This window comes from Budorcas taxicolor, chromosome 21 (genome assembly GCF_023091745.1).
Source record: "Budorcas taxicolor isolate Tak-1 chromosome 21, Takin1.1, whole genome shotgun sequence".
Classification (NCBI taxonomy): domain Eukaryota; kingdom Metazoa; phylum Chordata; class Mammalia; order Artiodactyla; family Bovidae; genus Budorcas; species Budorcas taxicolor.
In genome coordinates, this window is record NC_068930.1 from 62,330,186 (window position 1) to 62,355,480 (window position 25,295).

Genomic DNA, 25,295 nt, shown 5'->3' on the forward strand with positions numbered 1-25,295 from the left:
GGCTCTCCCACACTCGCGCTTTCCCTAAGAATCCGAGCTCATGTTTCTACCTGCCCTCACGACACTCCAGATCCATGTCTAAGTGATATATCAGGTTTATGGTGGCTAGACCTGAACTCTGGATTTCCTCCCACAAACTCACTCCTGCCTCTGCTTTTCTTTTCCCAGAAAATATCCCTCCTGTTCATCTGCTTGCTCAGGTCAAAGATCACTCCCTTTTTCTTGAAAGCCCATGCATCCCCACATCAGGGGCTCTCTCTGGGAGATACCTACTCTCACATTGACATTCAGGTCCCAGATTACATGTCCCCTTCCCAGAAAGGCCCTCCCTGACCTGTCTCATGGCCCCTGTTATTCCCTGCTTGGGAATCAAGGCCAGAAGCTTGGATGTGTTCAGGGTCTGTCTTTTGCACATGATGGAATGGGCTGGGCTCTCCTAGGTGTCTGCTGTGTCCCAGCCTCCCGGGGAAGCCAGGGCACAGAGTAACACCTCGGAGCGCCTCTGCTGGGTGTCTGGCGGAATGGCCCAAAAGTCCTCAGGCCTGGGGGCTCAGGCATCTGGCATGTATTCTTGGGAGGGAGGAGCAGAGAAGAAGCTTAGAGAGGATGGGGAGGAGGTCGTGGCCAAGCCGGCGTGAGAGGCAGCTGACGCTCAGGCTGACCCTGGCCCAGGACCCGGAGCGCTGTCAACTCCAGCCATTCACTTCCTGATTCACACGCGTCCATGTCCACTCTCTTTTTTTTTAAAGAAAACTATTTTTATTTTTTTGGCTGTGCCAGTTCTTAGTTGCAGCATCTGGGACAGACTCTTAGCCACTGGACCAGCAGGGAAGTCCCCAGGTCCACACTCCTTTACAGTCACATACATCTGAATGAGATGTGGTCATCTCAGCTTTCAAAGCCATTTGAAATCTGGTTAAAATGGGCATTTAAGGTGGCTTCCCTAGGAAGAGGTCTGGGAAGGGTGCCTGATAGGTATACGAGCCTCCAGTTTCTCATAGTAGTGGGTGGTGGTCCCACTCCTCCTTGACCAGGGAGAGAAAGGCCCTCCCCAAATCCTGCTGAGCCTTTGATCCTGGACCCAGAGCCCAGGACCCTCAGCAGGCCTCCCATCTCGGGGCAGAGGCGGGGACTCCCGGGTCAATCAGAGCCCCAGAGAGGCCGCTTGGTCTCTGATAATGCTTCCCCACTTATCTGAGTGAGATCTCAGATGGTTCCATCCTGCCCTCCAGGAGGAGAATGCCTTTGGGAGGAGTGGAAATTAGCACGCTTGGTGATGCCTGGCCAGGCGAGGAGAGAACGCAAAGCAAAGTGAACCACAGGCTTTGGAATGTAAGCATGCTTTTGGGCTCCTTGAAAGTGGTCCACTGAACCCAAGGAGGGTGTGGTTACGGTATCGAGGGGCTCCCTTCTCACTCCACTCCCGCCCCAGACCAGAAGGACTCTGGAAAAATGAAATCTGAAGCTAGCTTGTCATCTGTGAGTCTAAAATGATGGAAAAGGGGTGATGAGGCAATGCCAACATTCAAACAGTGCTTTTCATCCCAGAGTCGGGTCCTCCTGGCCGGCAGCCTCAGGGTGCAGGGGGCACGGTACCCATAGCCACCTGGGATCATTTCCATAGACTTTAATCTTCTAAGAGCTGCAGGATGGTCTCCAGGGAGCCTGGCTTGTCTTTCTTCTTGCTTTTATTCTAATAGGTCTTATACGAGAAACTTAAAATGACTCAGGGGAAGCTGGGGAAGGAAAAGGGGAGGGCGGCCCTGGTGGGGTCAGCAGCAGGAGCCCCGCAGGGACTGTCCTTAGGGACCCAGGAAATGCATCTGCATGCAGGTCAAGGAAGGAAGGTTGCATGCTGGAGACCGTGACCTGGAGGCTCACTGAGTAGAGCCTCGTGAGAGACGAAAACTCTGGTGTTGCAATATATTGTTTAATACCCGTGTTGGTGTAGGGTTTTTTTTTTTTTAGCATTTCCAGCCTGCTTCCATTGTTAGTTGTTGTATCCTTTTTCATTCTAAGAGGAGGTAGAGTAGGCATGAATTGTTATTCCCATTTACCGATGGGGAGAAGTGTCCAGAGCGGGGATCCTCACCCAAAGGCATGGGTGTCCCCCTGTGACTTCTTTGAACCAGGGGCTTTCTTTACTTGGACAACTCCTTTGCTTCTTTGAGAATGCAAATCAGGAGAACCGGCCTCCAGAAACTGCCCTGGGGTCCCACCCTCATCCCCAGTAACGAGATGAAGTACACCTTGTCATCAGTGTTGTAACTAAGTCCCCCTCCCCTCCTGGAACTTTCCCTCCGAGAGGCAGGTGACTCCCCTGGGCCCTGCTCCATCTCCCAGGCCTGGCCTCGCCCTCCTACCAGCAAGTGCTGAGCAGATGTCAGTGGGTAGATGTTTGGGGGTGTGGGTGGAAGCAATGAACAAACATCAATGTGATCCTGAACCCCCTGCTCAGCAGAAACAAGGAGGGGCTTCCACGGATCCCAGATCTATTCAGAAATGGAGACTAGATCTTCCTGGGGTGGGAGGTGGGAGGTGGGGGCAGGAAGGAGGTGGGCAGGGGCTCTGGAAGGTGCTGGATGGGGTGGGACGTGAAGGGCTCCCTTCAGAAGCCTGACGGGGTGGGAGCTTGTGCTGCAGGCCCGGGAGACCATGAACCTTGGAGCAGAAGGACCTAAAGTCTCCCTCACCTGGAACTCAGGAGACTCTGAACAATTCAGAGGGCGCCCCCTTGTGGTCACTTGAGGCCAAAGCCGAGCACCCACAGACGAACCCCGCATTTTCCTCTCTTAGCCAACCAACAGTGCAGAAAAAAAAAAAGGCTCAAAAGAGAGGGTGGGAGCTCTGCTTTCGGAGTCAGGAAGCTTGACCTCACATGCCACTAGTTCACCAGGGCGCTTTGGACAAGCCGTTTCACCTCTCAGCTTTAGTTTCCTCACCTGATTAATAAGGAGAAAATGAAATGAAATGAAAGGGGATGGATGACAGAGGATGAGATGGTTGGATGGCATCACCAACTCGATGGACATGAGTTTGAGCAAGCTGCAGGAGTTGGTGATGGACAGGGAAGCCTGTCCAGGCGTGCTGCAGTCCATGGGTCACAAAGAGTCAGACACGACTGAGCGACTGAACTGAACTGGACTGATGAAATGAATGGGAAATGCTGACCACCAGCCAGCTGTGGGCTAAGCACAGGCCTGTGTTATCTGGGCTTCTCCAAGGGCACGGCTGGTAGGCGACAGAGGAAAAACTGAGGCTCAGATTGGTTGAGTGGCTCGTCTTTAGTCACCCAGCTGGTAAGGGGCAGGACTGGGCACGCCCCCCACCCCAACTCCCATGGTTTCTCATGGCCTCCAAGGTCCCTGCTATTTCTGTCCTGTGGTTTAAGGTGTAGCTGGAGAGAGAGATTCGCAGGAGCCCTTAGGGTCCTGGCAGGCAGCTAAGACAGGAAGTGAAGAATCAGTTGGCCAGGCTTTCAGGCCACAGTGCTAAGATGCTTCAGTCGTGTCCGACTCTTCGCGACCCTGTGGGCCATAGCCTGCTCCTCCGTCCAAGGGATTCTCCAGGCAAGAATACTGGGGTGGGTTGCCAATTCCTTTTCCAGCGGATCTCCCCAACCCAGGGATCGAACCCACGTCTCTTATGTCTCCTACATTGGCAGGCAGTTCTTTAGCACCAGGGCCTCTTGGGAAGCCCTAAGTAAGCTCATATACAAAATGCACCATCAGGACCCTGGTGGCACAGTGGTTAAGACTCCACCATCCCTATGCAGAGGACCTGGGTTCAATCTCTGGTCAGGGAACTAAGATCCTACATGCCACATGGTGTGGCCAAAAATTTAAAGCACTATCTATGGGAGTTCCCTGGTGGCCTATGGTTAGGATCCCAGGCTTTCACTGCCACGGCCCAGGTTCAGTCTCTGGGCAGGGAACTGAAATCCCACAGGCTGCACGGCATGACCCCCCCCCCCCCCCAAAAAAAAAAAAAAAAAAAAACCAAAATGTACTGTCTTTGCAGAAGAAATTATGACCACCACTCAACTAGCCATCAAAAAACTATGTTCTCCGGGCATACTGCTTACCCAGGAGAAGATCCAGCTGCCCCAGGGCTCAGCTCTTATCCTCTGCCCTGTGATGGTGGAGGATTTGGGGAGTGAACCTGAGCTCCTGTGTGTGTCTCCTTATAGATGGATGTAGTGCTCTGACAAGGGCTTACTGGTTTCAAGGGAAGCTCCCGACAGGGGGCGTCTGATAGGGACTCATAGGGACCCAGGGGGGCAGGTTGAGTGGGAATGGAGGGGAAGCTGATGGTAGGGCAGAGACCCTCCTACACTGCTCCAGGTGTCTTAAGGGGAGTTAGAAGTGCTCCAGCATTGAAGTTTTGGATTTGTTTTTTTCTGGTCCAGGCTTTGGACATTCCCTTCAATGAGATGACCATTTCATAGGCTTGAGGAAAGAAGAAAAGAAAGAGTGACTCTCTAACATCATTCACCTGTGTCCTCCCGGGCACTGTTCATTAATATCTAAGTTAACCTTCACTTTAACTATTTCAAAATTAATTATTTACCTTATTGTAATAGATGTCAATTAATATTTTAACTGAATTGAGTTAAAAGCAAAAATAAACTCTGTAACTATCGTGTAAGTTTCACCATTATATTGCAAAGCTTTTTTGCGTTGCTGCTGCTGCTAAGTCACTTCAGTCGTGTCTGACTCTGTGCGACCCCATAGACGGCAGCCCACCAGGCTCCCCTGTCTCTAGGATTCCCCAGGCAAGAACACTGGAGTGGGTTGCCATTTCCTTCTCCAATGCATCAAAGTGAAAAGTGAAAGTGAAGTTGCTCAGTCACATCCGACTCTTAGCGACCCCATGGACTGCAGCCTACCAGGCTCCTCCGTCCATGGGATTTTCCAGGCAAGAGTATTGGAGTGGGTTGCCATTGTCTTCTGTGTTAGGAGAGTATTATTATTCTGTCACATGTAAACATTTCAAACATCACCATTTCTGCATCTCCCTCTAAGTTAGAATGTGTTAATATTTTTTTTTTTAATATGATGAGAACTTCATGACATGGAAGTGGTACAGGGCTTGCCTGAACTCAGGCTGTTTCCCTGGGGACTGCAACCATTTATAACGGGACTCAGCCTCCCTGGGGAGAGACCTGGCAAAGGAAACTGAGTCAGAGGCCCAGAGGTATGGGCCAGATCAGTGTCCCAGAGTGTGGGAGACATTCATTCATTGAGAACTTACTTCTCCAGCACCACGTGTGCGGTACTGTTATAGGCACTGGGACAATCAAGTTAGCAGGAGTCCAAGTTCCTGCCTTCCGTGTGGCTGACCTCTAGTGGCATCAGGCAGCAAAGCAGGTGAGTAAATATCCACAGGGTTTTCATGGAGGTGAGTGCGATGGGGAAGAATGAAGCAGAGAATGCAGCTGGAGGATAGGGGGGATAAAGACATAAATGAAGTTTTCTATAAAGGACTAGATGGTAAATACTTCTGGCTTTGTACGCCCTCTGGTGTCTGTCGCAGCCACTCTTGCCCCTAAGCGGCATAGATGGATCAGGGCATGGCTGTGTCCCAGTAAAACTTTATTTATATAACTAGGTGGCAGGAAGGGAGTTCCTGAAAGCGGGAACAGCAAATGCAAAGACGGAGTGCCTAGTGATTGAGGAAAAGCAAGGAGAACTGTGGTTCCATGAAACAAACCCAGGAACACGGTACAAGGGGGGTGATGTTGGCCGGAAGAGCTCAGGTCTGGCGTGGGGGCGGAGGTGAGCAGGCACTGCGTTCAGCATGGTAACTCTTCTCATTTGTTTATCTGTTCATTTATTTGGCTGCTTGGGGTCTTAGCTGTGGCGTGTGGGATCTTTCACTGCAGAGTATGGATCCGCCAGTTGTGGTGTGTGGTCTCCATGTGGGGATCTTAGTTCCCTGGCCAGGGATTGAACCTGTGTCCCTTGCATTGCAAGGAGGATTCTTAACCTCTGGATCACCGAGGAAGTCCCGTGGTAACTCTTCTTCCTCCCCTCCTACCTAGTCAGGACCCGTGAAGGACCCTGGGAAGGGAATGCACGAAGCAGGCTTGAAGAGACCGTTTGCTAGTTACGTAATTGTTCCTCTCCTGTGGCAAGACTTTGTTCAGAGGATCCTTTAAAGATATATTTTGGGTTGGATTTGGGTGACATACAGAATTGCAATCAGAGGTCAGGAAGCGAAAGTTAGATGATGAAAAGGAGTCCACTGTGCAGGACCAAAGAGGAGCAGATGCCCCAGGTGGGAAGTACAGGGCTGGAAATCCAAGAGGCCAGACAAGACAAGAGGGGACAATGCCCCCCAACTTCTCTGAGGGGTGCAGTGGTGTAGACGCAGACTGAGGTCAGACCCAGCTCTTCTCCTGCTCAGTACGGTGACAGTAAAGCATTCGAACTCCCCAAACCTCAGTTTCTTAACCTGTCAAATGGGAAAGCTAACTCTCATCTTAGAAAGTTTCATTCATTCATTCGTTCACTGAGGATTAAATGAGACAGCAGGTATAAAACTCTCAGCACATTGTGGGGTTCGAGGGGCGTCAGGCCCCTGCCCCACCACCTTTCTCTGGGGAAATCCCATTCCCAGGGGGCAAAGGCTCCTCTTTGATGCTGAGAGTGTGTTGTTTGTGCAAAGCAGCCAAGAGGGAGAGGTGTGGCCAGGAGGGCCAAGCATTGCAGAGGCACCTGCTGTTTACACATTGGGAGGCGACTGTTGAGTTTTCCAAGATGGCTTGGAAGCCAACCAGTCATTTTGCCCCATATTCTAGTTTGTTCACTGAACCATATTCGACAGGCTTTATTATGCACCTACTGCATGCAAATACGGCTTCCCAGGTGGCGCTAGTGGTAAAGAACCCACCTGCCAGTGCAGGAGACGTAGGAGAAGCGGGTTCAATCCCTGGGTCAGGAAGATCCTCTAGAGGAGAGTATGGCAACCCACTCCAGTATTCCTGCCTGAAGAATCCCATGGACAGAGGAGCCTGGTGGGCTACAGTCCATGGGGTCACAAAGTGTAGGACACGACCGAAGCAACTTAGCACACACGCATGCAAATATACATGGAGGACAACTTCCTTTCTCGCCTTACCCTGCCCTGCTCCCTGGGGCGACCTCCCCACTCCATTGCACTAAAGTTCTTACTGGCTCCATTCTCCAACATTCCCAACACCCCAGTCTCAGTTTGTTGAACTGAATCAGTGAACTCTGGCCTGGAGCGTGGGAGCTCTTGAGTCCTTGGGGAGTCGCTTCCCTTCTCTTTGCCCTGTTCCCTTAATGAAAACCCCAGAGACTGGGTTACCAGCATGTCAACCTTAGCATCCTGTGATGGGTTACCAGAATGCCGAGTTTTGCATCCTGTGATCTCAAACCGGATCCAGGGACACCTAGCTAATCCAGGCCCATGGAAGACATCACCAGCTGATTGCGGCACTCTCACTGCTAAGCCCCGAGGGGCCCTCGGAATCTTCCCAGGGGCACCCGCCAGCCACCACCAATCAAATCCGAGTTGGCAGTTGAGATTAAACGGACTTTTCATCCCGGGCTAGTGTCCTGGGTGAGGTGAAGAGACACATCAGAAAGGCGCCAGAAGGTACAATCAAGGTGATGGGGCATGCGAAGGGTGGCAGGGACCAGAATGGGATCTCTCATGGTGAGAAGTGGAACCCTGGTCCATTGGGGGCGTCCGCAGGGGCACTGAGATGCTGCTTCCATGTCAGTCCTGTCACATCAGCCCCTCTATGGGTGAGACAAGCCCAAGGTGGACTTCACCTGGGCAGTTTTGGACCCAGCACAAAGGGGAAGCAAAGGAGAGGGAAGGGCATCAACTATGAGCCAGGCACCTCATTAGTCTTTTTCCAAGATGATATTTCTTACTTCCCATTATCTGCCCTGCCAGGGAACTTCATTTTAAAGATGAAGAACCTGAAGGCTCAGAGCTTATTATCATAAAACTATGATAATCTGCTGGGGTTGAACTCCAGCTTCACCTCTTCTAGCTGTGATGTCTTGGGCAAGTCCCCTAGTCAGCCTGTGGCTCAGTCTTCTCATCTGTAAAGTGGGGAGGATAGCAACAGCCAGCTTGTTATGAAGGAGTTGATACAGATAACATTTTTGGAACATTCTCTACAGCGTAAAGTAAGAGGTCTATTTGCTAGGCTGTAAGCATGGATGTCTTATTTATTTTGACATCTCTTGTGCTTCATAGAATGCCTTGCACATAGTAGGTGCTCATTAAATACTTTGGAACCAAACCACTGGGCTCTGACTATCCTCAGAAGAGTCCTGCATAACTCTCCATGTCTCCATTTCACAGAGAGAAAAATTGAAGCTCGGTGTGATTAGCTGACCTGCCCAAAGTGCCAGAGTTAACAAGTGGTGGAGCCAGCCTCCACTCCAGGTGTATCCCCCAGAGTGCTTCCCTAAGGGGCTTTACCCTTCACTTTTTCCTTAAAATGTCTCTAAGTCTCACCTGCTGCTCAGCCCCTGAACAGAGGATATATAACCATGTGACATGAGGATGCACAAGTGGACAGTGGTTCTGGCCAGAAGGAATTCATTAGCCAGTGAAGTCTGAAAGCTAGATCTACAAAGAAAATGAGGTGTTTGATAAGTGTGTTCCAAGCTAACTTTGATTCCAGGCAGTGGCATGTAAAAAAAATGAATATGATATCAAGTGGACATTAAAAAAGTGAATATGATATCAAGTGGATTAAGAGAGTTCAAGGTGCCCTTAAGCTGGGTAGGGATTGAACACAGGTTTTACCTTATTTGTTTAGTCGAGTCTGCTGAAAGGTACAGTGCCACTGCAGGGGTCAGCAGGAGAGGGTGTTGTGATCTATTAGTGATGTCTGCATGGGGAAGGAAGTGACCAATGGGGATGGAAGTGAACAACAGGCGTCCAACGACCATCTGTAAAGGAAATGATAAAAGGCTGGTTCTTTGGCTGGGATCTGGCCCCAAGCCTGGTGGCAAAGGGTCCTGAGCCTTTCCTCTATCTCCTGATGCTCACTCAGTGACTGAGGTGTTTTGTGAATGGCCAGCCTCCAGAACAATCGGGAGCACTGATTTTAGAGAAACTGAGCATGGGCAAAGAGCAGAGCCCTCCTTGGTGAGGCAGACACGTGTCTGTCTTATTCTTCCTAACCTCATCTGAAAGTTTGCTTTAGTGTCCAGTTCAGTCACTCAGTCGTGTCCGACTCTTTGCAACTCCATGGACTGCAGCATGCCAGGCTTCCCTGTCCATCACCAACTCCCAGAGCTTGCTCAGACTCACATCCATTGAGTCAGTGATGCCATCCAACCAGCTCATCCTCTGTTGTCCCTTTCGCCTCCTGCCTTCAATCTTTCCCAGCATCAGTGTCTTTTCCAATGAGTTAGTTCTTCGCATTAGGTGGCCAAAATACCAGAGTTTCAGCTTCAGCATCAATCCTTCCAATGAATATTCAGGACTGATTAGGACTGTTTAACCTCCTTGAAGTCCAAGGGACTCTCAGGAGTCTTCTCCAACACCGCCATTCAAAAGCATCAGTTCTTTGGCACTCAGCTTTCTTTATGGTCCAACTCTCACATCCATATATGACCACTGGAAAAATCGTAGCTTCGACTAGATTGACCTTTGTTGGCTGAGCAATGTCTCTGCTTTTTAATAAGCTGTCTAGGTTGGTCATAGCTTTTTATCTAAGGAGCAAGTGTCTTTTAATTTCATGGCTGCAGTCACTATCTGCAGTGATTTTGGAGCCCCCCAAATTAAAGTCCCTCACTGTTTCCATTGTTTTCCCATCTATTTGCCATGAAGTGATGGGACTGGATGCCATGATCTTAGTTTTCTGAATGTTGAGTTTTAAGCCTGCTTATTCACTCTCCTCTTTCACTTTCATCAAAAGGCTCTTTAGTTCTTTGCTTTCTGCCATAAGGGTAGTGCTTTAGTGTACTAAGTGACTTCTAGTCTTGGAACTATAATGAGGCTTTGGACCTGGACATGTTTCCAGGCTCTCTGAGAATCTTCACCTGCCTAATTTATCTGTCCTGGAAAGAGTCTCAGAGAGCACCCAGGGACTGAACTTCCAGCCTGGCTGCACATTAGAATCACCTGGTTGAAAAAAAACAAACAGGGTCTGACTCACCTCCCTCATGCCATCCAATAAAAGATTCTGAATGTGTTGGTCTGGGGAAGGGCCTGGCATCAGACAGAGAAGCACTGATCTAAGACAACAGTAAAATGATGGTAACATGTTGAAAATAACAAGTTATGTATGTGCACTGAAATATGTAGGGCAACCACTAAAAAAGAAAAAAAAAACTATATGAAGAGATACATTAAAAAAAACAGAAAACAAATGACCACATGTCAGATTTAAGCCCTAACATTTCATCAGTTAATGTAACTTAAATGGCATAAAAATTAGAAGAGATTGGCAGAGTTGATTAATATAATGATCCAATCACATATTGTCCCACAAGAGACTCACTTCAAATATAACTGTAATAGGCAGGTTGAAGTAGAAAGATGAATAAAGATATATTATGCAAGCATTAATTTTTTAAAAATCAGGAGTGGCTATATTAATACCAAGTAAAGTAGATGTTAGAACGGAGAGAACTACCAGGGATAAAGAGAAGCATTGTGTAATACTTAAAGTGTCAATCAACCAAGAAACAGAAAACATAGCCATCCTAAATGTTTGTGCATCAAAAAACAGAACTGCAAAGTATATGAAGTAAACCCCATGAGGCTCAAAGGAAAAGAAGACAAGTCCACAATTATAGTTGATACTTAGACACCCCTCTTTCAGCAACTGATAGAACTACTATCTGATAGAAACAGAAAACCAGCAAAGATATAAAAAAACTGAACAACATCATCAGCCAGCAGTATCTAATTGACATATAACTCTCCAGCCACCAAGAGCAGAATATACATTCTTCTCAGGTGTTTGCGGAATATTTGCTAGGATAGACCATACCCTGGCTCATTAAACAAACTTCAACAAATTTAAAAGAATTTAAATTACACTATGTATGTTCTCTGACCCTAATGAAATCAAATTAGAATCAATAGTGGAAAGATCTCCTCAAATCTCTAGGTGCTAGAAATTAAAACAACATATTTCACGAATATATGGGCGAGAGAGACAGATTTCTTACGAGGCACTGACTCATGCAATTATAGAGGCTAAGAGATCCTATGGTCTCTTAGTATGCCAAATGCAAGCTAGAGGCCCAGCAAAGCTGGTAGTGTGCTTCCAGTCTGCGTACAAAGGTCTGAGAACCGGGTGAGCTGAATATGTCAATCCTGGTTCAGTTCAATGGCAGGAGAAGAGTGATGTTCCTGCTCAAGCAGGGAACCAGGAAGAAAATAAATCCTTCCTTTGCTTTTTGTTTTATTCAGGTCCTCCACAGATTGGGTGGTGCCCACCCACACTGGGAAGGGCAATGCCTTCTTCTCAGTCCAGTATTTCAAATTCTCATCTCTCCCAGAAACACCCTGACAGACACACCCAGAACTCATGACTAACCAGACATCTGGGCACCTCGTAATCGAGTCAAGTTGACACATAAAATTAACCATCACAGGGTCGAAGAGGATGTATCAAGGGAAATACAAAAATGTACTGAACCGATTGAAAATGAAAATAAAACATGTCAAAATATGTGAGATGCAACTAAAGCAGCACTGAGAGGAAATTTTATAGTGCTAACTTTTTACATTAGGAAAGAAAATCTCTAAGTTCAGGAAACTAGAAAAAGAGAAACAAAACAAATCCAAAGAAGAAGAAAGTTAAACAATAAAGACTAGAAATCAATGAAATTGAAAACAGAACACAATAGAGAAAATCAATAAAATGCTTGTTCTTTGAAAGATCAATAAGATTGTTTAGCAAGGCTGACAAAAAAAGACACAAATCACTAGCATCAAGGATGAAATGGGATTGTACTGCAGATCCGGCAGATATCAAAAGGATAATAAGAGAATAACATGGACAACTCTGTGCACATAAATTCAATAACCTAGAGGAGATGGATCCATTCTTGAAAGACTACAAACTACCAAATTGCATCCAATAGGAAGGAGATATTCTGAGTGACTCTATAAATAGTGAAGAAATTGAATCCATGGTTAAAAACCTCCCTCAAAATAAATCCCCAGGCCCGGATATTCTCATGGGAGAATCTTACCAAACATTTGATGAGTTAGCATCAATATTACACCCTTCTAGGGGAAAAAATTCAAAGGAAACACTTCCCAATTCATTTCATGAGGCCAGTGTTATCATGAAGCCAAAACTAGGGCAAAAAAATTACAAAAAAACAAGCCTATAGACTAATACATTCAATAAACACAGGAAAAAGCAAAGAAAAAAACTCTGCAACAAAATGTTAGCATATTCAGCTTATATTAAAAGAATTCTACACCCCAAGTGAATAGGATATTTTCCCCAGGAGTGCAAGGCTGGTTCAGTATTTGAATATCAATCAGTATGATCCACCATATCAATAGGACAAACAAGAAAAACAACATGATCATATAAACTGATGGAAAAAAATCACTTGACACTATTCAACACACATTTGTGATTTATTAAAAAAAACACACAAATGTCTGCACATTAGGAATAAAAGAAAACTTTCTCAATTAGATGAAGAGCATCCACAAAAATCCTATAGCTAACATCAGACTGACTGCATCCCCCTAACTCCTAGGGCAAGGCACAGGTGTCTGTGCTCACCTCATCCAGCACAAAATTCTTTCCTGAACCCTGATCTTTCTGAGGCCCCACATGATGAATGAAAATTCACTGCCCCATCCTCTCTTCCTTGAAAGTTGGGTTGTCAGACTTACCAGCTCATTCATATCACTTTCAAGAAAGCACAGGGGAATGCAAGGGAGTACATCTAACTTTATTATGCTGATTGTTCTAATTTATGTTAAGAAAAAGCGTATTTGCTAAGTTTGGAACCTTTGTAAATAACGCTGACTTGTGACACACCAGCCCCTCACCAATGTCCATGTGTGCAGAAATGGAGGCTGAGAACCGCTTATGTAATCCAGCCATGAAACTGAGGCCCAGAGAGGGTGAGTGACTGGTCCAAGATCACACAGCCAGCTATAGGCAGAGTTCAGAGATCTTGTCTCCATAGCCAGTGGTGAAATTGCTTCCAATATGGGACTTCATCACACTGACATTTGTCCCTGCCACTGCAGCCAGGGACACAGGGACTGTCTGAGCTGGGCTGTGACTTCTAGGTCATTATGAGGTCTCCAGTCGCTCTGAGGGCCCAGCCATGCTGATGTTCAGCCTCGGTTGTGAGGCAAGCTTCACCAAGACAGGAAGCCCGCAGCTTAGCAGCCAAATTTCAACCCCACACCTCCCACTCCAAAGAAGCAGGAAGCCTGTCTGCTCTGATTACAGTTGACAGCAAGCCTCAGGCTGGTCTTTGATAGAAATACTCCCATTATATAAAGAGGTTACATAAATCATCTTGTGATTTCTGCATCACACATCCACAGAGGTGCTGGTTGGACCACTGTGCCCTCGCCCTCCATGTAGCCTTTGTATGTTTCCTGAGCTGGGGTGGTTGGACAGTACAGCTGATGTCAGACTGTAATCTATAGACCCTTGTTTCAACGTCCCCTGTCATCAAAACAACTTCCTTGTTCTGATCTACTGTTTGCAAAATAAATAGGAAGCATGCATTTGTGTGTGCAAAAATCAATCTGTGTTCACTGCACACCACTGCCGCTATTTTACATATTGGACTCCCACACAATATTCTTTAATGGGTTTCTCTGCATAAAAGCAGTTTGAAAGCCCACTGCCCCCAGATCACCTCCCCAGGTTCCCTCTGGCTTGGCTGGTACAAGACATAGCCAAATGCTTCCTTTAGTTTTCAGGTTCAGGTCGGACCTGCGTCAGCTAACTCCAGAAGAGGGCCGTGTCAGATGACATCTAAAGATTCTGTAAGGGTGGCCCCTAGTAGTTTGTTTAAGAAACAGAGGAAAGTTAGTGTTCATTTCGCTGGCGGTTGGGCAGAAAATGGGTGCTTAATCATCAAGACAAAGTTGATCTGTTCTGTAGTAAGTTGCCTCGGGAAGAAAGGAGCAAGCCAAGCGAGCCCACCCTGGCCTCTCTGCTCCCTGGCACATGGCGGGTACTGAATGGAGTCCCTCGTGATGAACGGTGTGGATAAATTTGAGGCGGGGTTAACACGACTGGAATGTCAGAGATCAGCGGATGGTTGGGACAGGACCCTCAAGTCCAAGTCAGCACAGCTGGCTTGCCTTCAACAGAGCTTTCTAGGGCCCCTGCTGCGGTGTAGGGGGTCGCAATTGGGAAACAGTGCCTCCTGTTTGAAGACACACGGAGCACACGATTGGTCATCAAGTGGAAGCATGGCAGCCACAAGTGTCCGTCATGAAGGCCTGCTCTTTGACAAGGCCATGCTAGGCACTGGAGATACAGAAATGAGCCAGCGGACAAGCTCCCTGCTTTCATGGAGCTCACACAGGTGGCGCTGGATGAGTGGGCTTTATAAACAATAATACTAGACTGGGAGCAGTTGCTTCTAGTCCACAGGGTAAATTCTATGTGATGGGATGTCCAAAGTACTTAATTCATGAAACATTTAGTGAGAAGCTACTTTCTTGGGCTCCAAAACCACTGTGGACAGTGACTGCAGCCACAAAATTAAGACTCTTGCTCCTTGGAAGAAAAGCTATGACAAACCTAGACAGCATATTAAAAAACAGAGACATTACTTTTCCGACAGAGGTCCATACAGTCAAAAGCTATGGTTTTTCCAGTAGTTATGTACAGATGTGAGAGGTGAACCATAAAGAAGGCTGAGTGCCAAAGAATTGATGTTTTTGAATTGTGGTGCTGGAGAAGACTCTTGAGAGTCCCTTGGACTGCAAGGAGGTCAAAATAGTCAACTCTAAAGGAAATCAACCCTCTATACTCATTGGAAGAACTGATGCTGAAGTTGAAGCTCCAATACTTTGGCCTCTTGATGTGGACAGCTGACTCACTGGAAAAGATCCTAATGCTGGGAAAGATCGAGGGCAAGAGGAGAAGGGGCTGACAGAGGCTAAGACGGTGGGATGGTATCACTGACTTAATGCACATGAGTTTGAGCAAGCAAGGAGGCAGCGAAGGACAGGGAAGCCTGGCATGCTCCAGTCCATGGGGTCTCAAAGAGTCAGACATGACTTAGCGACTGAACAACGATAATCCTCTGTGCCAGGCTTCTGTGTTAAACCAAGGAGATTAGACTTCATCTTTGAATCTGTAAATGGAGGATGAGAGCATATATAATTCTGGCACGTTGGTGAAAGATTTCCTGGATGTTTGAGCTGGGCCTGAAAGAGTGCTGAAGGTACAGGGTTGCCTGAGTTGGGCCCAAGAAGCAGAAGTCTGAAGCTTGTCTTTGTGTCACCCACTGTAAACAAGGAGAACAATTGCGTCCCTGCACAGACCCAGGACCACACTGGGAATGACTGTGGAAATTCTCTCCAGAGCAAGGCACGGGTATTATCAGTGATGTTTTTCCACCTGTGTATACAGGCCATCAGAAAATCATGGAGAAGGCTTCCTCGGCAAGGGTCACAGGCAGTCCCAGCGGTGTGGCCTGAGGCCTGGGGTGGGGCTGGGTCCATGCAGGGTGGTGGTTCACGTTGTCAGGCCACAGTTCAAGCCATAGTCGCCACCCCTCCCCTCGCCTGATCACCCATCGCCGTAGCTCCCATGTTCCTGAGTCAGAAGTTGAGAGTCACGTCCTGAGGAAGGACAGAAGAGCTGAAGCCAGGACTTGACACAGAAAACCCGGTCTGAGAGGCCATCCAACCCAACAGCTCAGGGCAGCATCATGGCCTGGCGGGACTGACATGGGCTTTGTGTACAGACAGTCCTGGCTTCATGTTCAAGTTCTACCAGTTAGTAGCTGTGGGCGCTGGGGAAACTAACTGCCTCTTGTGCTGCCCATCTGGGCTGGCCACACCCACACCCTCGGAGCTGTCCCAGGGCCACGTGAGCTGGGCCAGGTGCGTGCATCTCAGTGGGAACCAGGTGCTCTACAAGTGTCCATTATCTTCACCCTGTTTTTCTCTCTCTCCCTTCCTTCCTCGCTCTCTCCTTTATTTAGTGGAAGAACAGCCCCTATCAAGAGCTCTGGAGATTTTTAAGGATGCAGACTCAAGTCCCACTGAGCTCAGGGACCTGTTGGGGATGGGAGTCCATCGTTGGTGGATGGGGATGACGTCACGGGCAGGCGGCGTCGGGTAGGCTGGAGGGACGGCAGGCTGGTCTCTGAGGAAGCTGAGATCCAAGCAGAGTGTGCAGAGAGCATCCCCACGCTCCTAGAGGAGGGAACCTTCCAGACAGAGAGGCTGGCGGGAGCAGACACAGAGGGTCCGGAGGCCAGGCGGGACTGGGGCTGGGGTAATTTGAGGTCAATCTCCCAGGAAGAGAATGACGGAGAAGGTGGCTCCTGGGCCGGCGCTAGGTTGTGGAGGGGCTGGAATTCATACGAGGCTGGGTGCCCCCGGCAGCAGGCAGTGTGAAGCCATGATGAGAGCTGCTCCAGAGCCTAACCGGGTGACCTGGGGCAGCAGAGTGCTTTTTCCAGCCGTGTGGGCAGGGCACTTTGGAGCAGAAAGGATGTCTCCTGCGTCTACCAGTCAGGGTGGGCTGGACGGTGCTGCAGAAGCAAATAACCCCTACATCTCAGGGGGGTAAAATGACAGTGGTTTAGCCCTCGGGCAGGCAGAGGCTGCTGCAGATAGGGGCCCACAGTCCGGAATGCTGCAGCCCAGGGTCAAGCCTTCATCTCAGCAGCAGGGGAAGAGGGCCTGGAGACGCTACACCGGGCTCCTCAGGGCCTAAACCGTCTCCTCCAAACCCCTCATTCAGTCTGTGGGGACCCTCAGGCCAGAGGGGGGTGACTTGGGGCCTCTGTGCTGCCTGCAGGCACCTGGCGCTGGGAGTGGCTGCCCTTTGGCCAGCAGGAAGGGGTGGGGGCATCAGCGGTGGGTGAGTCCCCCTGCCCTGCCAGTGCTCTCAGTCTGGGGATGGGGAGGGGGCTTTGGAGAGCATCCTTGGCATTTTAGTTTGTGATGTCAAGGTGTGGGCTTGTGTTGGCTGGCTAGGGGGCAAGAGGGGAAGGTGGCAGAGGAGAGGGAGAGGAGGAGAGGAAAGAAGAGGCAGAGGGTGGCGTGCCGGGGGCCCACCCAGCTGGCTGGCACGGAGGCCTCGCCCATCTGGGTTTCCCAGGCAGTCTCCCTCCGCCTGCAGCCTCACCTTCCTTCGGGCCAGTCGGTGGGCAGGGCCAGCGGCCGGCCCCGGGTTCCCTTGCTCTCTCGGAGCGGCCCTGCTTGCGGCCCCGCCGGCGTTGGCACGGTGACAGTAGCCAAGTGTGCAAACTTGTGCCATTGTCCCCAGGCCAAGGGGAGCCATGGAGACTGGCTAATATGACACAGGAAAATGTTTGCTGATGGCAATTCTATGGGCTTTGTCCACCTCTTTCTCCATCATGACGACTCGATTTAAGTCCCTAACTGTTTGACTACAAATGCTAGGGGACCGTGCAACGCCAACCTTTTGTCCAGCCTCACTGAATGGGCAATTCAGGCTTTGTGCAGCTCAATTGAGGAAGCAAACATAAAGACAAGATTCCTGAGAGCTCCGGCCCCCTTCCCATGGATATCCCAGCACCTCGTTAGAGGGCCCTTCCCTGGCCACCTTTCCAACATCAGCGTGCTGCCTGCCCTCGCAGGCCCGCCAGTGCCCATGCCTTGGGAAGGGGGTGGGGAGAGAGAGAAAAAGAGGGAGAGAGAGAGACAGACAGCGCGAGTGAGCCACTCAACACTCAAGGACAGCGGGGAAAGCAGCCCGCCCTGGCTTACCTCGTCCGATTGTCTGTCTGCACTGGAGCATGGCAGCTGCAGGCCCGGAGTCTTGGGGGTAGGTTTGCAAGCCCATCTTTTCTGGGTCCAGCCCCTCCTCAATCTTGGACTTTATAAATACATACACATACACACACACACACACACTCACACACATATGCGTACGCACACGACACACCCCGCCCCCTCGAGAAACCAGGGAACCGAGGTCAAGGGGAGGAGGGGCGTGGAGGCCGAGAAGGGAGAGTGGGCTGAAGGGTAGAAATTTACCGGGAAATGATTGCATTTGGGAGCTGTCTTTTTTGTGATGGTCCCCATGGTGACAATTTGTGACGGCAAAGAATGTGGGAACGGGGCCGCCGCCTGCTTGGGATGCTTTGTATCTGGAGAGGCGCTCCTGATTGGCCTGAGGGCCCCCCAGCTCCGGGGACCCGTCGTCCTCCATTCAGCCCACTCAAGGGCGGCACAACTGCCTCCAGCCGGACCACGGAGCTCGCCGGCCGCACCGGGCCTGGCCCAGGTCTGCGGCGTGGGGGAAACCTCTGCCGGGCCGCCTTGGCGGGGGCCCGGGCCCCCGCACCCTCGGTCAGTGTGGAGGCCCAGGCGGCTCAGGCCCCACTGGGTGGGGGGCGTGGGGCTGGCCGGGGCCTGGGGGAAGGGCGGGGGGCTGCAGGGTGGTGGCCGAGGAGGCATGAAATTGCTGCAGATGCTTCTACGGGGGAGCCCCCGCTGCCCGCAGCCTGCGATCAGCCCGCCAGGCAGACCTCGGCTTGAGTGCCAGACAGGGGTCCTGCCTGTCCTGCGTGAGACCTGTGGGTGGAGCGTGGGGACCAAGGGGGGGAGCGGCGGCTGTTAGCAGGACTTGGGGGCGGGGGTGGGAGGAGGAGGGCACCGCCAGGCAACCAGGGGGCTTGGCCTTGCCTTAAAGTGGAGCGGCTGCCTCGGCTCAGAAAATGAAAACCTTGCTGGCAAGTCATGCCCTTCGGGCAGCTTGGTGTGTGGGGAGACATGCACCATTGCTGGTGGGCTCCCACCCCAGCAATGCCAGGTGGCCTTGGGCAAGTTGCCTGACCTGTCTCAGCCTCACCTGCAGATGCGGAGCTCTGTTGAAGATGAAATGGGTTTCTTCCCGTTGCATCCCAGAGGCTCTGGGAAATGCTTAGCAGCCTGAATGGGTATCCCATGACCCAGGGACTCTGTCTAGGGCTGGGGGGGGGGGCTGAGGTGGGGACCACTGCTGTCTGCAGCTATGTGGCCTTTGGGGAGGGTAGAGTGTGGATGCTCGGAGAGACACCAACGGCTGCTGTGTCCTTCGCCAGGTTGGCTCTGTGCTCTTCCCTGGAGCTGCCAGCTGCCTGGAAAACCCAGCCTCTTCATGGAAAGCCCGGTGCAGTGGCGCTCTGGTGATGGCATCCGACAGTGACGTGAAGATGCTGCTAAACTTCGTGAACCTGGCGTCCAGCGACATCAAGGCGGCCCTGGACAAGTCTGCGCCCTGCCGCCGCTCGGTGGACCACCGCAAGTACCTGCAGAAGCAGCTCAAACGCTTCTCCCAGAAGTATTCCCGGCTCCCGCGGGGACTCCCGGGCAGAGGGGCCGAGCCTCACCTGAAAAGGGGGCCCGAGGACCGGCCCGGGAGGCCGCTGCCCCTCGAATCTGGCCACGGTTCCAGCCCCGGCGGGGGTGGGGGCTACAAGGAGAAGGCATTGGGGAACCCGGACCGGGAGGAAAGCCTCTCTAAGGAGCGGACCCTCCATGGGCCGGATCCAGGAGCTGCCAGGCCTGGCCAGGTGCCCATGAGGAAAAGACAGCTGCCTGCTTCCTTCTGGGAAGAGCCACGGCCCACCCACAGCTACCCCGTGGGGCTGGAGGGGGGACTGGGACCCCGGGAGGGACCTCCCTATGAGGGTAAGAAACACTGTAAAGGCTTGGAGCCCCTGGGGCCCGAGACTGCCCCGGTGCCCACCTCCCCCAGGGCACCGGCTGAAAAGGAGCCACTCAAGATGCCCGGGGTTTCCCTGGTGGGCCGCGTCAGTGCCTGGAGCTGCTGCCCCTTCCAGTACCATGGACAGCCCATCTACCCAAGCCCTCCAGGAGCCCTACCGCAGAGCCCGATGCCCAGCCTGGGCCTCTGGCGGAAAAGTGCAGCTTCCCCCGGTGAGCTGGCCCACTTCTGCAAGGACACGGAGGGCCCGGGGCAGAAAGTGTACAGACCTGTGGTTCTGAAACCCATTCCCACCAAGCCGGCCGTGCCCCCACCCATCTTCAACGTCTTCGGCTACCTCTAGCCAGGTGGGGAGGGCCTTGGCTCCCTCCTCTGGCCTGCAGGGTATAGGGGACCCCCAGGAGCGAGCGCTTCTCGTGAGGAGTGGGCTGGGTGAGAACCATCCCTTTGCATCGAGGGGAGGAGGGCAGGGCAGGATGGGGCAGGGGCTTCTTCTCGGGCAGCCGTCCAGCCAGCCCACACAGCCTCTGGAGGCCAGCCCCTCCGCAAGCAGGCCAGTGCCCGACAGGTCACCCGTGTGCCCGTGCAGACCTCAGGTGGCCGGGGCCCTTGCCCTGGCCCTCCGGCCACCCCAGAAGCCAGCGTTACACCACCTGTTCACGTGCCACCCACTGTGTAAGCCAGTCTCAGTCTTGTTCTTCTTGTTCTTTGTAAATACTAAGAAGGTTAAGAGAATAAAGACATTTCTTTTTCAGTTTCCACATTCTCAGGTTCATGAAGTTGACTGGTCCCCCGGCCTAAGAAATGCTGGCTATGCCCAGGTGGAGGGCTGCTTACAGAGGCTGTCGTGGGTGGCGGGGGGCGGTGCCCAGAGTGGCCCAGAGGCCTCCGTGATGCCTGGAATGGGCCTGGGAGCCCGACAGCTCAACCTGAAGGAGGGTGGAGGGGATTCCTGGGAAAGGGGGCTCTGGTTCCCCATGTCAGAAAGTAGAGGCCAGGGGAGGCCTGGAGCCCCAGAGGGCCCAAACTGCTCTGGAGAATAGGAACGGGTACTGGGGTGTGGGGGGGGCGGGTAGGGAGGGGTGAATCTGTCCTCCTGGTTCTGCTGTGGGATGTAGGGCTGGACCCTTCCTCTCTGGGCCTCCCTGCCCCACCTGCGGGATGAGGGGTGAGATGAGAACAGGCCCCTCGGTGGCACCTCCCACCCCATCACAGCCTCAGAGCAGAGGCTGGGCCAAGGCAGTCACGTTCAACCCTGGTCAAAGGGGAAGTTCAGGCTGAACAGGAACGGGGCCTCTTGTGGACAAAATAACTGGTTGTCTGACCAAGTTGTTTCTCTTTTATTCTTCGGTTCTGTGTCCACAGGCAAAGTCATCATCATCACTGTCATCGCCATCACCTCTAGCTAATTCAGATTCCTAGGTTTCCTGCCGCTGGCTCTCTTCCCAGGCTTGATGCAGCCCTTGGCACATACTAGGCACCCATCAGTGGAAAGATGAGGGCCTCTGCCAGCGACCATGCACACAGAGGGGCACTGCTGGTGGGCAGTGGCCCTTGGTTTGGCCCTGATAGCACCCAAACCAGTCAAGCCACTGGAGGCCTCAGCGTGGCTCCGTGGCTGAGAGCGTGGGGGCTGCCACAGAGGCTGAGCGTCTCATTTCCTCAAAGCACAGTTCTCATGACTGGGACCGGGGCAGGGGGCCAGCCTGGTGGGGGACTCCACACCCACATCGACAGCATAACGTTGAACAGGTTATTCCCCATTCTGTGCCTCAGTTTCCTCCTCTGTCAAGGAGTGCATGCTTGCTGGGTCTCTCAGTCGTGTCCAACTCTGGAGTGGGTTACCGTTTCCTTCTCCAGGGCATCTTCCCAACCCAGGGGTTGAACTTGCATCTCTTATGTCTCCTGCATTGGCAGGTGGGTTCTTTAGCACTAGTACCACCTGGGAAGCCCCTCCGTAAAGGAGGGACTAGATAAAGATAGCAATCAGATGCACCCACGGCTTCTGCATCCAAAGCAAGCCTCATAACTGGTTACAGACGCTCCCTTTTCAGGTCCAGATATGGCCTCAGAATCCTTCCTAACACAGGGCTCAGTGATTGCTAAGGGCCTGCAGGTTCCCCTGAAGTGAGGCATCCCCAGGGATGAGGCAGCTTGCTCACTGGGAAAGTGGGTGGGTTTCTGGTGTTTTATGTCTGATGGTCTCAGAGGATGTCAGAGCCGCGAGGCCACGTGACACAAGCAGGGTTGTTTTGCATGACCGTCTGGTTCATGGGGTAAGGAGTCCTCAGCCAGGACCCTCACCTCAGGCTGACCCACTCTTAAAGAACAGAGAGGGTCCCTGGAGGAGGCATGTCCCCTCTTTCCTGACTTGCACGTCATTACAAAGGTCCTTGCAGGATCCATTGTGATAAGGTTCAGCCCCTCCACACAGTACAGCAGGGTGTTAAACGCTCTAATCCTGGCCCTGCCACCTAGCAGCTGAGTGACCTTGGGCAAGTTACTTGACCTCTCTGTGCCAGAGTTTCTTCATCCGAAAAATGTGATTGAAAATTAAAAAAAAAAGAGAGAGAAAAGGAAAACAGACCTGCCACGTGGGCAGCTGTGGGGATGGTGAGAGCACCAGGCAGTCTAGTGTGACACAAAGGAGGAAAAGCTGCACCCACCCAAAGTCACCCAGTTATCTGACTATGTCTCTAGGTCCTTCCACGCCAACATTTCAATGTTTATAGACTGGGTGGCCTGCAGGAATGGGTTCCGGGGGCCATCGAACCAGCCAACTCCTTCAGAGAAGGAGCCCCGCTCTGGGAGGCATGTTTCCTTGGGTTCTGCTCCAGCGCACGGAGCTTGGGGCCCCACAGCCCCTCTGGGGTTCAGCCTTTCCCAGGGGGTATACCTGGTGGTGCTTCAGTCACACCCTGGGAGCCTTATCTGGAAGCAGAAACCTTTACCAGGGTGCCACTCAGCAGAAGCACCCGACATCGTAATTCCCCATGTGGAAGCAAGCTGGGGATAAGACACATCTTGGAAATTCTCAGTATGAAAACAGACAGACAGCTGCAGCTGCAGAAGTAGCTGCTTCCCTAACCAAAACAGCACCGGGTCACATGTGCTTCTGCCCACGACATGGAGCCACTTCCGGGACTTTGACTGTTGGGTGAGGCTGTCTACACATCTCTGAGGCTGAAATCTTCCCGGGGGCTGGGTAAGCATGGGAGTGCCGGCTGTACAGTCCTCTTGACAGCAGATATGGTCAAAAAAGGAAACCCCTGGCACAGTCTGAGCACCGACCAATCAGGATTGACTCCAGAAGCAGTGGGACATTAACCCTTTAGCTGCTGGATTATGTGGAGGTGGTTGGAGGACTGGGAGGGGAACCTGCAAAGGCCATGCCTGGGTGAGGCACTGGAGGGGAAGGACCCTGACCAGCGGCTGTGACTGACTGGTATGGACGTATAGCAATATTCTAAGAACCAAGGTGACTCCGGGGCCTCCCAGGCTGGAGATGGTGCCAATGCTGAATGCAGGCTTCCCTGGTGGCTCAGCTGGTAAAGAACCCACTAGCCAATGCAGGAGATGCAAGAGACTGCGGGTTTGATCCCTGGGTCGGGAAGATCCCCTGGAGAAGGAAATGGCAACCCGCTCTGGTATTTTTGCCTGGAGAACTCCATGGACAGAGGAGCCTGACAGGCTATATACTTCATGGGGTCGCAAAGAGTTGGACGTGACTGAGCATGCATGCATGTGCATGCGTGCGCACACACACACACACGCTGAATGCAGAGGCTGAGCTGTTTGTCCCACCTCCTACCATCTCCTCAAGCCTCACCTCCTCCAGGGGAGACCTCCCTCTGACCAGTGTCCCCATCCTGCCCGATGCCCAAGGCCCCTGTCTGTTAGGACCCCCTAGGACATAAGGTGACCTAAGTGCTGGAGTTTTGAGAGTCTGCCTGATGCCCAGCCCCATCCCAAACACACCCAAGCATCTTTCTGTTCCATCCCACCCTAGACTGCTGCCATGCCCTCTGGCTCCCGGTCGGTGGAGGCATTCTGCAGTCAGGGTCTTCCTGACTGTGCACCGAGCCCCGGCCACTTCTCCTGGACCCCAGGGTTGAACATCCCCAGTCTGGGAGGGTGCAGGCTTCCTTCGGGATTGCTTCAGGATCTCTGCCGCACGAGACCATGAGACTCTAGCTGACCACTGCTGGGCTGGACCCCCGGGGATTTGCCATGTGTACCCAGGCAAGTCCCTTCCCCTCTCTGGGCCTGTTTTCCCATCTGTACCAGGGAGGAGGGGGCAAGAAGCAGCCAGATCCCTCAAACCCCTGGCTGGAAGGTGTTACTTGGCAGACTCGGCCTCTTTAGGAAGGCACTGGGACTTACTGGTTCCATGGAAAGCCAAGATGTAAGAGCCACCAAGGGCCACAAGGCTGGGAACCCAAGGCCCCAGAGGTGCAAGCCCAGGCGAAGCCAGGCCTGGGACCAGTGCTCTCACAACCCGCCCAGCTGCTCATCTCCAAAGGCCATAAATAACCTTTGATCTCTGTTAAGCATCTCCTAGAGGAGGCCCGAGCAGGCTCTTCAGCAAGGTCACCTGCTCTGGTGTCACCTGAGTGGCTTTAATCACGTGGGGGAAGACAGTGCCTATGAGCTACTGTGTGGGCTCACTCAGTCATATCTGATTCTTTGCGACCCCATCGGCTGCAGCCCACCAGGCTCCTCTGCCCACGGGATTCTCCAGGCAAGAACACTGGAGTGGGTTGCCATTTCTTTCTCCAGAGTGTGACTTCCATGGAAAAACAGGGTGGTGTAAGACAGACTCAGATCTCGAGAACATGCCCTAATTGCCAATCCTCAGTGCTCTCACCTGCAGCACCCAAAATGGGCTGGCGGCTCCTGCCCGGCTCCCCCCAAATCATGGGAGGATGGGAGGATGTGGCGGAGGGCACAGGGCTGGCTTCCTGCCTCTCAAGCGTGGGGCCTTTGCGAGGATTGACGACAGCCTCCCTCCGGCACCTGCTCACAGGAGCCAGTATTTAGATGGCTTTCCCCTCGTATCTCAGCCTTTGTCACCAAATGGGTGAGTTAAGGTGTGAAGACAGTGCCAGGGAACGTGTGCATAAGACAAGGCCAGGTGTCAGGAGACTTGTAGGCTCTGAGACCCTGTTTGTGATGAAGCTCTGGTTTCTATGGCAACGGAACCAGGAGAGAGAAAGCAACGTTGCCAGCTTCGATCACAGGGCAGCCAGCTGCCCCCTCTCCTCCGGCCATCGGGTCTCTTCTGGTGAATGAAGGACACATGCTCTGGGGCCTTTCAGAAGTCCAAACCAAAGTGACGCGATCAGGGCTCCACGTGCCCTGTCCCAGCCCCCGGTCCCACCCTCACTCCCACCAGGAGCTGGGCTGAGGACCTCAAGGC

The 25,295-nt window shown here is 52.0% G+C and overlaps 1 protein-coding gene across 1 annotated transcript; it reads left to right on the forward strand.

Annotated features, from left to right (window-relative positions):
* The first annotated feature begins 18,273 nt into the window (after window positions 1-18,273).
* Window positions 18,274-20,219, forward strand: FAM181A (family with sequence similarity 181 member A). Its single transcript, XM_052660175.1, has 2 exons — window positions 18,274-18,516; window positions 19,251-20,219. The coding sequence occupies exons 1-2, from the start codon at window positions 18,274-18,276 to the stop codon at window positions 20,217-20,219; spliced, it is 1,212 nt and encodes a 403-aa protein (XP_052516135.1).
* Window positions 20,220-25,295: the final 5,076 nt, after the last annotated feature.